This window comes from Nelumbo lutea, chromosome 6 (genome assembly GCF_056320005.1).
Source record: "Nelumbo lutea isolate HS-2025 chromosome 6, American lotus-T2T, whole genome shotgun sequence".
Taxonomy (NCBI): Eukaryota; Viridiplantae; Streptophyta; class Magnoliopsida; order Proteales; family Nelumbonaceae; genus Nelumbo; species Nelumbo lutea.
In genome coordinates, this window is record NC_142689.1 from 55,609,953 (window position 1) to 55,620,661 (window position 10,709).

The window sequence follows — 10,709 nt, forward strand, 5'->3', positions numbered from 1 at the left end:
TGAAGACTAAACTGACTAGCATATGTAATGCCTAGTCTCTTACCGCAAGGATCTGTAGAAATGTCATACCTATCTCAACAGGGAAAAGGAATAGAACGGTCATATATATGTTACACACCCTAGCCGTGTGATGATTAAGTGGCAACCTGAGTTGATTTATTCCTCTTACCTATTGGGTAGAAGTTTGGCATGAGTGCGGGGACAAGGAAGACGATTAGACAACTTAGGGTCCGTTTGATTCACAGTCGGAATCGGAATTGAAATTGAAATTGGGATCGGAATAGGAATAAGTATCAGAATAGTCTATTCCCATAATCTGTTTGGTTCAGACATGAATGAGAATAAAAATTAAAATCAGCATGAATAAAATTTCATTCCCAAGTGAAGGGCAGGGAATGGCCATTCCCTCAAATGGGGGAATGCCATTCCAGCAGGAATGGAAACAAGATTCCAATTCCGCACAACCAAACGGGGCCTTAGAGGCTAGAACTCTCCTTAGTTTAAGCAAAGATTTTAAGCCATACATGGGGTAGGAGTTGCACATCCCATGGCCTATGGGCTTTTAATTTCAACGAGCATGCCTCACCAGTCACCAAGCAAAGGGGCGTCTGATCAAGAGTTGATAAGTGGGCCTAGTTCATATCGCAACATCTCGTTGAACGGTTCTTGACGATGACATTTAGCAAACCCACTTAAATGTCAACAGCACAGAGCAGAGAGAGAGAGAGAGAGAGAGAGAGAGAGAGAGGATAAAATGGATAACGTTAGCCATCCATTCCCCTCGCTGCTGCTGCCCCACGTTCCAAAGGAATGGAAGCGAGTGCGCTCCCTTCCCTCTACCCAAAACCTTCAACGCTTTTCCTCATTAACAAACCCCTTACCACCCAAATTTTCCTGCACACTGCTCCCCGGCGTGTTCAGCCTCTGAGAGCTGGGCCAGATGGTAGCAGCGGTAGCACTGGTGCCAACGGCGATGGTGGCGATACTCCACCCGTCACACCAGCAGTTGCACCGCCAGAAAAGGTTGAGATCCGGTTCCGACGGGGATCGAGAAGAAGGTCAAGACAACAGGGCGGCAACAGTGCCGGTGGACTACCCAAAGCACCTGTGCCACCAAAGGACTGGGAATCAATGACCATCACTGAGAAGGCAGTGGAGTTGTACATGGGGGAGAAGGGTGTGCTGTTTTGGCTCAACAAGTTTGCATATGCGTCCATATTCATCATCATCGGAGGATGGATCCTATTCCGTTTTGTTGGTCCCTCGCTCGGCCTCTACCAACTCGACTCTCCTCCTTTGCCCCCCTCAGCCGTGTTCAAGGGCTCATGATAAAATCAACGAATTGAACAAGTACAGAGAAACAATGTACATCATCAATACCATCTATCTATCAATCCATCACCTATTACTCCCGTCTATTTTCTTACTTTACATTTGCTTCTGCAACCAACAAATTGCCTGAGATAAAAGATAACCAGAGTAGCCGAGAGTACTTTCCTAGCGGTTTGCTGCAGCTCTCGTTTTCCTCAACCTTCCACGTGTCACCCGGATGGTTTCCTCCATGACTGTCTCCTGTTGAGGGGATTTCACATTTCCATTAGCTGAAGATGAAACTTGTTCAATGACTTCAATCTGCATTTCTTCTGCTTCTTTCTGAGTTGGTTGGCTGGTGGCTTCAACTGCGGGCTGATCATTGAGTGTTGTTTGTGAACGCACAGCTGCAGCAGCAGAGGCTGCTCTTGCGGGAACAGGAGAAGCGCTAGCTTCTTGTGGTTCAAGTTGCTGCTCAGTTGAAGACGCACTGGAAGTTCGTGATAATGGCTGCTGGACTTTATGTTGCAGTTGCTGCTGCTGTGCATGCACAGCTGGTTCGCCAGTTGGTACAGAGGGTGGAGTTTGACGAACCGCCCCACCCTGCTGTTGCTGCTGCTGCAATGTTAACACATCATAGTTTCAGCCCTGTAATTTTGTTCTGTTGAGTATCAATGAGCAAACCACTTAATTCCTTAATATTCCAGTACTTTCCTTGGTTTGTATCCGTTTAATGTCATAAAAAGCACGCGCAAATGTGTTATGGAAGCATGGTCGACTAGTTTTGCATTTATGCACTTCTGAGATTTTGATATTTCAGAGGAAACACTCAAAATACCGTTTAGTGGAAAGCTGAAAATAATGATCTGCTTAGAGAATCTACAAAATAAATCATAAATTGAGATTTCAACTTTGGCTGATAGGATTGATATGCATGTAGTTGATGCATTAGAAGTTTAGAACCAACAGTCATCCTGCTACTGCATCAGCCTCTACAAAAATTAATTGAAGATTTGTGAGACGTTTATTTTTCCCTTTATGATGCCTGCAGCTTACCAGTGGATCACTAAAATATTGTGCTTTGATTGCTTCAGGACCGAAAAGCTCCTGTAAGTATGGCCTTTAAACAGTGGGGGTACTGTAAATTATTAGTTTTCAAGATATTGTGTAGTGGATATTCCAATTAGTCCCTGTTAATTGTTTTTCAACTCGAGAGATACTACCAGCAGAAATGGAATTAAAAACCTGCTTTACCCTGAACAAATGGTTCACAATTCACCTAAAGAGGGCAAAGTAGGGCAGACCTTATGATGAAGCTTCATAAAAAAGGCTTATTTATGCTATTATGCTTATCATTTGGTACCTGATTAGGCCGTGGTCTTGCCGTTGATTGTGATGCAATATATTGTAAAATCTCAAAAACCCTTGTCTGACCATAACTTGCAGCTCTTTGCCAATACAGAAGTGCAACATCCCCAGCTCTTGCCCTCAATTCCAACAAGTTACGATCAATTTCGTTCTCATGCTTTGCAAGGTATGGCCGAAAGAAAGAATCATAAACGTATGCTGTTCCCTGAAAGAACAGAAGTAAAATAATAGGGGCAACAATTCAGAGTTTCAATAAACTTACAACATCAATCCTCCAAAACCAAGTAGATTATATACCTTTGTTTTAGGATACCACAAATATATGAAGAATGCCAATTTCGCCTCACTGTACATTGGCACCCTTTCAAAAAAGTATTAAATAAACACCATCAAGATCTGGAAAGACCCAAAGAGGTGTACAACAGAAAAGATATGGTCTCCATATTAGAGTTAAAATTCCTTACCACGAAATAAAAGTGTCACCCACTCTCTCAAAGACTGTCAGGACTGCAACTAAAATCCTAACATTTGACAAAAACACTTGTTAATTCTGGAATTTTGTCCTAAGTAGTGTCACTAAAAGCTCAATCACAATAAGATGCATGATATTAAGAACTTCAGCATCTAATCCTGATGAATTAATTTGCACAGTGAACACGGTGGAGAGAATGGTTAATCATACAACCTCATTCCTCTCATACAAAGTCTCAAAAGATGCAGAAAAGGTGAACTCACTAACCAGTATTGGCACCAAAACCGCAGTTGCTCAATTTCTGGTTTATTCTTCTCCACAGTTTTAAAGCACTCGTAAGCGGGATAGGCATAGCCAAAAACCATCCTGTGAACACACAATCCGAATATTCAAGTATACAACTTCTCCAGCAAATAATGCAAAAGGTAAAACAAAAGAAAAAGCACGGGATTCCAGAGAGCAACATACACAAGCCCTCTTGTAAGAAATGAACCTATCATTTCGTCTGGTTAACAACGCAAAGAAAAAAATATTCTCCTCTTGCTTCTCAAGCTCTCAAAACGTGTATTTGGAATTTGACCCCCACAGATGTTGTCTTTCCAATTGGTTACTGTCAAAGAAATTTTGATTTTCCAATCAGACAAATAACACAGCTAGGGGAAATGGAAGATAAAAAATTGTAAGAGATCCGGATACAAGTAAGGCATCGCGAAAAACTAACAACAAAGGGAGATTAACAGTCAGAATCCACTGTTCAGAAGCACGAGAAAAGAAGTAAATCACACTTGAAGTTGCCGCAGCGACCAAAAAATTCGTCAAATTACAAAAAAATTGCCAAGGCAAATCAACCATTATTACAAAATAACTAATAAAAAAGAGCTCTGCAAGTGCTAAATTAGGGCAAAACGGTATCGATAAATCCAGTCAAACGAACTGAACAGCAGAAAATAACAAAGGTAAAAGGGAAAAACTGAGACAAATTTGGGATTCAGCTAAAAACAAATAAAAATACACATACATTATTGAATTGAAACATAAAAGTAGAGTTGTTAACCAAAAATCTAGATGCCAGAAAAGCAAAATCCACGATCATGGAAACAATAATCATACAAAATAGAACCAGAATTCACAAACCACAAACCCAGGCCAAGGCAATATTTACTTCAAAAAAAGACGAGCTGGAAGAAAAGTAATTGACTAAAAGGAGAATAAAACAAGAAGGACACGATCTTAACCTTTTGATAATTTCCGTGAAATGAACAGAGAACTCTTATAACGAAGAGCTTCAGCAAAACTGGAGAAACGAATCTGCCGTTTTCAATAGAGAGTTGAGGTGGAGAACCGTCCTATATAGCCTTTGCTTGCTTCCGTACAGTCGAATCGGCGCGGCCAGAGCGCCACTGGAGGCCAATTCGGCGAGAGAGAGAGAGAGAGAGATTTATCGTTTTGAATTTCTTTTCTGACGTTCTCTCCGGGCCCCTGATGTGTTTTGAGTTCTGCGAAAGGAAAATATAGGCACGTGTGTTGAGAAATCTCTTATCGTTTGATTGATGTCTGCATCACAGCGTTCAGGCTGAATCCAACGGTCTAGGTGCCCCACATTATTTGAAGCCGAACAGGTGGATGAATATGTCGTAACTACACTAGCGAAACTTGAAATCATTTAAATCTCAAATATTTAATTTATTTTGTGGAAAATGGATAAGGAGAGGATTAAATAAAAGCGATTTCGGACAAATAGAAGATTACCGATTAAAGACAAGTATCTTTGCATTTTAAATGTTAAAGTCATTACTCTATTCGTTATACCAATTGAAGGGAAGCAAGTTAAAAAAATTTCCGAAATTCTGGCCATTTCGGACAAGAATCTCAAATTTCGGTCGAAATTAATACGCTCCAAATATTTTAATTTTTCATCAACGTAAAGTATCCTTATGAACAGGTTCAGTAAACTGATTAAGGTGCCGTTTTGAAAGTCTTTTTGGGAAGATATTCTAGTTACTTCTTACCGTTAAAATACCTACTGAGTTTTTGCATTAAGATTTTGAGGAATATATAGTCCATTTGGTTAAGGCATGTCTTATCATGTATCTTTTTACATGAAGATGAACATAAAAAAAATGCAAAAGTGTGTTTCCTATTGGGCTTTTCATGTCTTTTCACTGTATTGACTTTTGGCGACTAGATCGATCCATCGCAAACCAAATGAGAAAATATCGAATCATAATCTATCAAGCTTGTAAATAGCTAAAAAATTGCTTGAAAAAAATGCATCAAACGGGGCCTAACTCTATCGCATAATGTCTTTTACCCTTAAGTTTTTCTTGATAATTGTCTAAAACCTCCTTTGCTGCTAACTTTTGGTCACACTCTTTTCACATGTGATATCACATAACTGATATATTTATGGATAAAATACAAAAACCTCCCCTAAACTTTTAAAGAATTTGACCGAACCTCCCTTCCGTACAGAAACGTCAGACTCGTGCATCGGTTTTTTTGAAATGTCCATTTTACCCTTTTGTAAGTTAGTTAATATACTTTTACTGAAATACCCCCATTTGAAAATTGACCAAAAAAACTCCCTTCAACCTATTTATCATTTTCTAATCCCTGAACTCAACCGTACGAGGAACACAGCTTTTTTATCTTTCAATGTCCCTTCATTCCATCGACTCAAGAAAAGGCAACCGTTGACTCTTTCACCATTGAAGCTTACTCCGATCAAGTAAAGAAGGAACATTCGATGCTTGGGACAATGGGGTTTCTTTGAACTCCATTGACCTCTCTGACAACTTACTTCAAGGTGGGTTTTTCATATTTCTTCACAAACATGTCAAGTTTATAGAAGATTAAGCTCGCAAACAACTAGTTGAGGTCGAACATTTCAAAGATTGCATTACCAGATGTGCTTTCCTCTATTGATCTCTACTCAAATCAACTCCATGGGCCACTATCAATGCTTTTAGGTGCTATCAAAATCAGATTTCTAGAGCTTGTAGACATCTTAAACAATCAAATCACAGGTGAGATTCCAGAGTTCAGTGAAGGTTCGAGTTTGAAACTATTGAACTTTACAAGCAATAGAATTTCAGGTCAAATCCTAGATTCAGTCTCAAACCTGATCGAACTAGAAAGGTTTGATGTTTCAAGGAACCAGATTAAGGGCACCATCCCTTTAAGCTTAGGCCAGTTACCAAAGTTGCAATGGGTCGACTTGTCCACCAATGCTCTTAGTGGCAAGAAATCAATGCTCTTAGTGGCACCCCAAATAGATTTCTAGGCCTATAGAGTCTTAGGCATGCAAGTTTCAGGACAAACAAACTTTGTGGAGGGATACCACAATGGAGGCCATTCAACATTTTCCCTGTGGTTGCTTACACCCACAACCAATGCTTATGTGACAAGCCCATGTCACCTTGCAAGATAAACAACCTACAGGGGTAGGGTCAGTGAATTCCTTTATTTTTCATGCCCTATCAACATTTTTAGATCAAATTAAGAGAGAGAGAGAGAGAGAGAGAAAAAGAGGATGTTGAATTGAAATTGGATTGCTATTATGAAATGGATTCTACTAACAAAACCCAATGATCACAATTGGTTTAGGCATTTATAGATGGCAGTCAACCCATACATTAAGGTTACTCAAAATGGCCTCCATGAGCTTTTGCTTCCACTTCCTCTTCCCTCTCTGAGCTTCCTTGCTCCTAGTATAGTAAACAGGCATTTACAATAATGTTATTAATAGTATGACATCAAAATGAGAAAAATCATAAGCAAATAATTCAGTGTGTTAATAGGGAAAAGCAAATAAGCACGGAAGTACCCAAATTCATCTTGATCTTAGAATCAAGGCTACAACTATGCATATCGATAAGCACCACGGGGACATCCTTATTACATTCTTCACTGCAAATCAACAACAACCCAACTCCCATCATTAACCAGTAAAAATTAAGAAGCCGCCTCAAGCCCAGCACTTGAGTAGTGCTAGTAACAATTTAGTGACATTAGAAACAGATCTGCATGGAATCAAAATACTATGCATACTTCCTCCTAGAAACCGAGAAAAAACAGAAGAAGATGCACAGAAACAAATCACAAGGCTTAACAAATAGACATTCTAAAAACCCAAAAATCTCAAGTGAAGAAAATAACTAAATAATAAATGAACTACTAATTGAAAAGATGAAACTTAGCATCTAATGAAAGCGCTTCCATCCTTGGCACGTTTTAGAGTACTTTTCTGCATTTCAACCCTCTTTCTTGCTCTTGGAGTAGAAGCCTAACAACGATTGCCGCTTCTTCAGTTGTTGGAGTTTGAAGGGACATTGAAATAGGAGGAAGAAAATGACAAGGATTACTCTTTCCTTGAACCGATAGTTTGGATGAAAGATCAAAGAGCTACATTTCTTATATAGTTGAGTTCAGGGATTAGAAAAGGATAAATAGGTTGAAGGGAGTTTTTTGGTTGATTTTCAAATGAGGATATTTCAATAAAAGTAGGGGTGGATTCGAGCCAAGCCAAGTTGAATACTTGGTTATTCAAACTCAGCTCGTAGGAATAGTATCAGGCTTGAACTCGAGCTCGAGCTTGACTCAGCTCGTAGCTCACAAGTTCGAGTTCGGCTCGGCTCAATCTCGACTATAAGACAAGTTTATTTTTTGAAAAATAAAAATTATATGTATAAAATTATTTTTTTTATTTTTTAGACAAAAAACTAAGAATTATAAAAATTATTTAATATTATATACAAAAAATAATTATAAAAATTATTTTCTATTATACATGAAAAATAAAAATACTATATCAATAAAGATATTGTTATATATAATAAATTTATTTATTATATATATATATATACATGTATATATGTATCATGCATGTATGTATGTATGTATGTATGTATGTATGTATGTATGCATGTATGTATGCATGTTTGTATGTATGTATGTTTATATGTATGTATGTATATAATAAAATTATTTATTTAATACTAGGCCCGTGAGCCTTATGAGACAAATTTCACTAGGCTTAAGCTTGGCTCGATTAGCAAATGAGCCTATATATCATGCTTGAATTCAGCTTGAAGCTCGGTTTAAACTGAGTTGAACCGAGATTTTCACAAGTTGAGCTCAAATAGTTCATGAAAGGCTCAGATCGTGGCCACCCCTAAGTAAAAGTATATAAACCAACTTACAAAAGGGTAAAATGGATATTTAAAAAAATTGATGCACCAGTTTAACGTTTTTTGTTTGAGTCAATGACGAAAGGGAGGTGTTTTTCAATTCTTTAAAAATCTAGGGAGGTTTTTATTAAAGTAAAACTAAAGGGGATGTTTTTATGATTGTTAGAAACTTTAGGGGAGGTTTTTGTATTTTATCTTATATTTTTTTAAAATTCACAAAATATCCTTTTATGGTTATGATGTCAAATTGTATCAATTGTTATGACCAATATCAATTGTTCTGTAACTATCTCTGGCCAATATGGATGGTTTCCTCATCAATCAATCGAGCAACTTTGAGCAAACCTAATCTCTTTGGAGAAACCTAATCTCTTTGGAGAAACCTAATCTCTTTGTCATGGATTATCATTAGTATCTACTTTTCCTTTTCTTGGGTCTACCAATTTAGGTTTCTATTAAATTTGGGAATTGATTAAATAATCAAGATGGTTCCTCTATTTTTCTGAAGCTTTATTGTTATGGATGTGTTTTCCACCGCCAAATTGTTTTAAATGTTTTGAATTTGAGATATCTTATTGTTTTCTCCAACTATGATAAACTGATAAACACCTTCCCTTTCTAATGTAATGTTCAAGTTGCTAAGCTCCATTATGGATGATTCTCAATAATTACAGGATCAAGTGAATCCATATTAAGATGAATCAATCAACTAATGATAGCGAAGAAAGTATGCTTTCAAAGGATTAGATTGATTTACCATCTATTGATGACAATAGCTATGGAAGAACTAAGGGTGGAGGGGTGGTTTTAAAGAAAGGACCATGGACATCAGCTAAAGATACAATTTTGGTGGACTTCATTAAGAAGCATGGTGAAGGAAATTGGAATGCTATGCAAAAGCATTCAAGGCTTCTTAGATGTGGGAAAAGTTGTTTACGCTAGATTTCTGGACTTGTTTGAGGTTTTCAAGAGTCGGTTCCTGCAAATGTTTAGTTCTTAGGTTTTTGTATTTTGAAATTGATGGCCCTTTTCTGGTTTTTGTGACCAAACACAATATCGATTATGTTTAGGTAAGGAATTCCGGTTCATTTAACATAATGGAACTATAGTTTGGATATTGATGGTTTTTCATAATCTAAGCAACCTTGACATCAACTAACTGAGGACGGTGATTCAGCCTGTTAGCCTTTGGGCTTCTTTAGTGGACTTCGGAGGTTGCATATCTAAAATTTCCTTAATTGTTTCAGGGTTGGTTTTGATGCCACATCAGGTGGCTATACAGTCGAGGAACTTACTCGACGTGACACCGAAGACACACTTGTTTGGGTTGAGGTTCATGTTATATTTTCTTAAAATGTCAAAAACATATCGGTTAAATCAGTGGTAAGAGAATCAAAACTTATACTTTTTGCAACTATGTCGTCTACATAACCTTCTACTTTATTTCCATTTAAATTCGAAAAAAAATTATTTACAAGATGTTGGTAGGTTGCCCTAGCATTCTTTAGGCCAAAAGGATTGACCTTATAACAATAAAGCCTAGTTTCAGTTACAAAAGTGTTCTCTTGGTCCGCTGGATCCATCTGGATCTGGTTTTAACCAGAACAGGAGTTCATGAAGCTCAGTAGCTCAAACCCTAAGGTGGCATTTACCAGTCTGCCTATCATTGGTAGAGGGAAGCTATCCTTTGGGCAAGCTCAGTTTAGTTCGATATAGTTGACGCACATACGCCACTTCTCATTTGCCTTTTTGATGAAGTTGGGTACTCTTCTTCTCTGATGAAGTTGGCATTGAGGAGCTTCCCAAGCTCCTCATCCATGGTCCTCCATCGCTTCAGGGCAAAGTTCTTTTTCCTTTGCTTTACAAGTTTAACCAAAGGATCTACATTAAGTCTATGGGTAATAATAGAAGGGTCAATAGCTGGCATGTTGGCAGGTGATCAAGCAAACACATCTATATTAGAAGCGTAGAGGTTCATTGAATCAAGACCCGATTTGGACCATCTTCTTGGGCTCAACATCAAAGATCGACACTAGGATGGCATCTTCTATTAGGCGAGCTCTGTCTTCGCTAAGCTTTGGGAGTGGTTCAAGGTCAAATGCTAGCTACAGTTTTGTGTTGCCTTTCAAGGCCGCCATGTAACACTTTTAGGACTCTAACTAGTCCCTGTGCACTACCCCAATTCCGTTATCAGTGGAGAATTTCATGGCCAAGTGGTATGTGGATACCTTGGCTTGGAGTGCATGGAAGATGGGGAAGCCAATAATTGCGTTTTAAGGTGATGGTGTATCAACAACTAAAAAACTATGGTTGAATGAAATCCCATTCGGTGCGGTCCCCACTGTAACCGATAGGCTGATCTTTCCTAG

General features: G+C 38.3%; 2 protein-coding genes across 3 annotated transcripts; one reads left to right on the forward strand and one right to left on the reverse strand.

The window, feature by feature from the left end:
• The first annotated feature begins 810 nt into the window (after nt 1-810).
• LOC148848967 (uncharacterized) lies at nt 811-2,010 on the forward strand. The gene has a single exon (XM_088949093.1). It carries the CDS (start codon nt 811-813, stop codon nt 1,327-1,329), a length of 519 nt encoding a protein of 172 aa, XP_088805219.1. The 3' UTR covers nt 1,330-2,010.
• LOC148848968 (Abscisic acid-responsive (TB2/DP1, HVA22) family protein) lies at nt 1,327-4,662 on the reverse strand. Of its 2 annotated transcripts, none has more exons than XM_088949091.1 (7): nt 4,387-4,662; nt 3,620-3,761; nt 3,419-3,517; nt 3,144-3,200; nt 2,977-3,040; nt 2,675-2,884; nt 1,327-1,929 (listed from the first exon to the last, which is right to left on the reverse strand). In XM_088949091.1, exons 2-7 carry the CDS (start codon nt 3,649-3,651, stop codon nt 1,498-1,500), a joined length of 894 nt encoding a protein of 297 aa, XP_088805217.1. In that variant the 5' UTR covers nt 3,652-3,761; nt 4,387-4,662; the 3' UTR covers nt 1,327-1,497. The 2 variants fall into 2 exon arrangements, with proteins under 2 accessions (XP_088805217.1, XP_088805218.1); XM_088949092.1 differs by having other exon boundaries at nt 1,327-1,926; nt 4,387-4,650.
• Between the last annotated feature and the right edge of the window lie 6,047 nt (nt 4,663-10,709).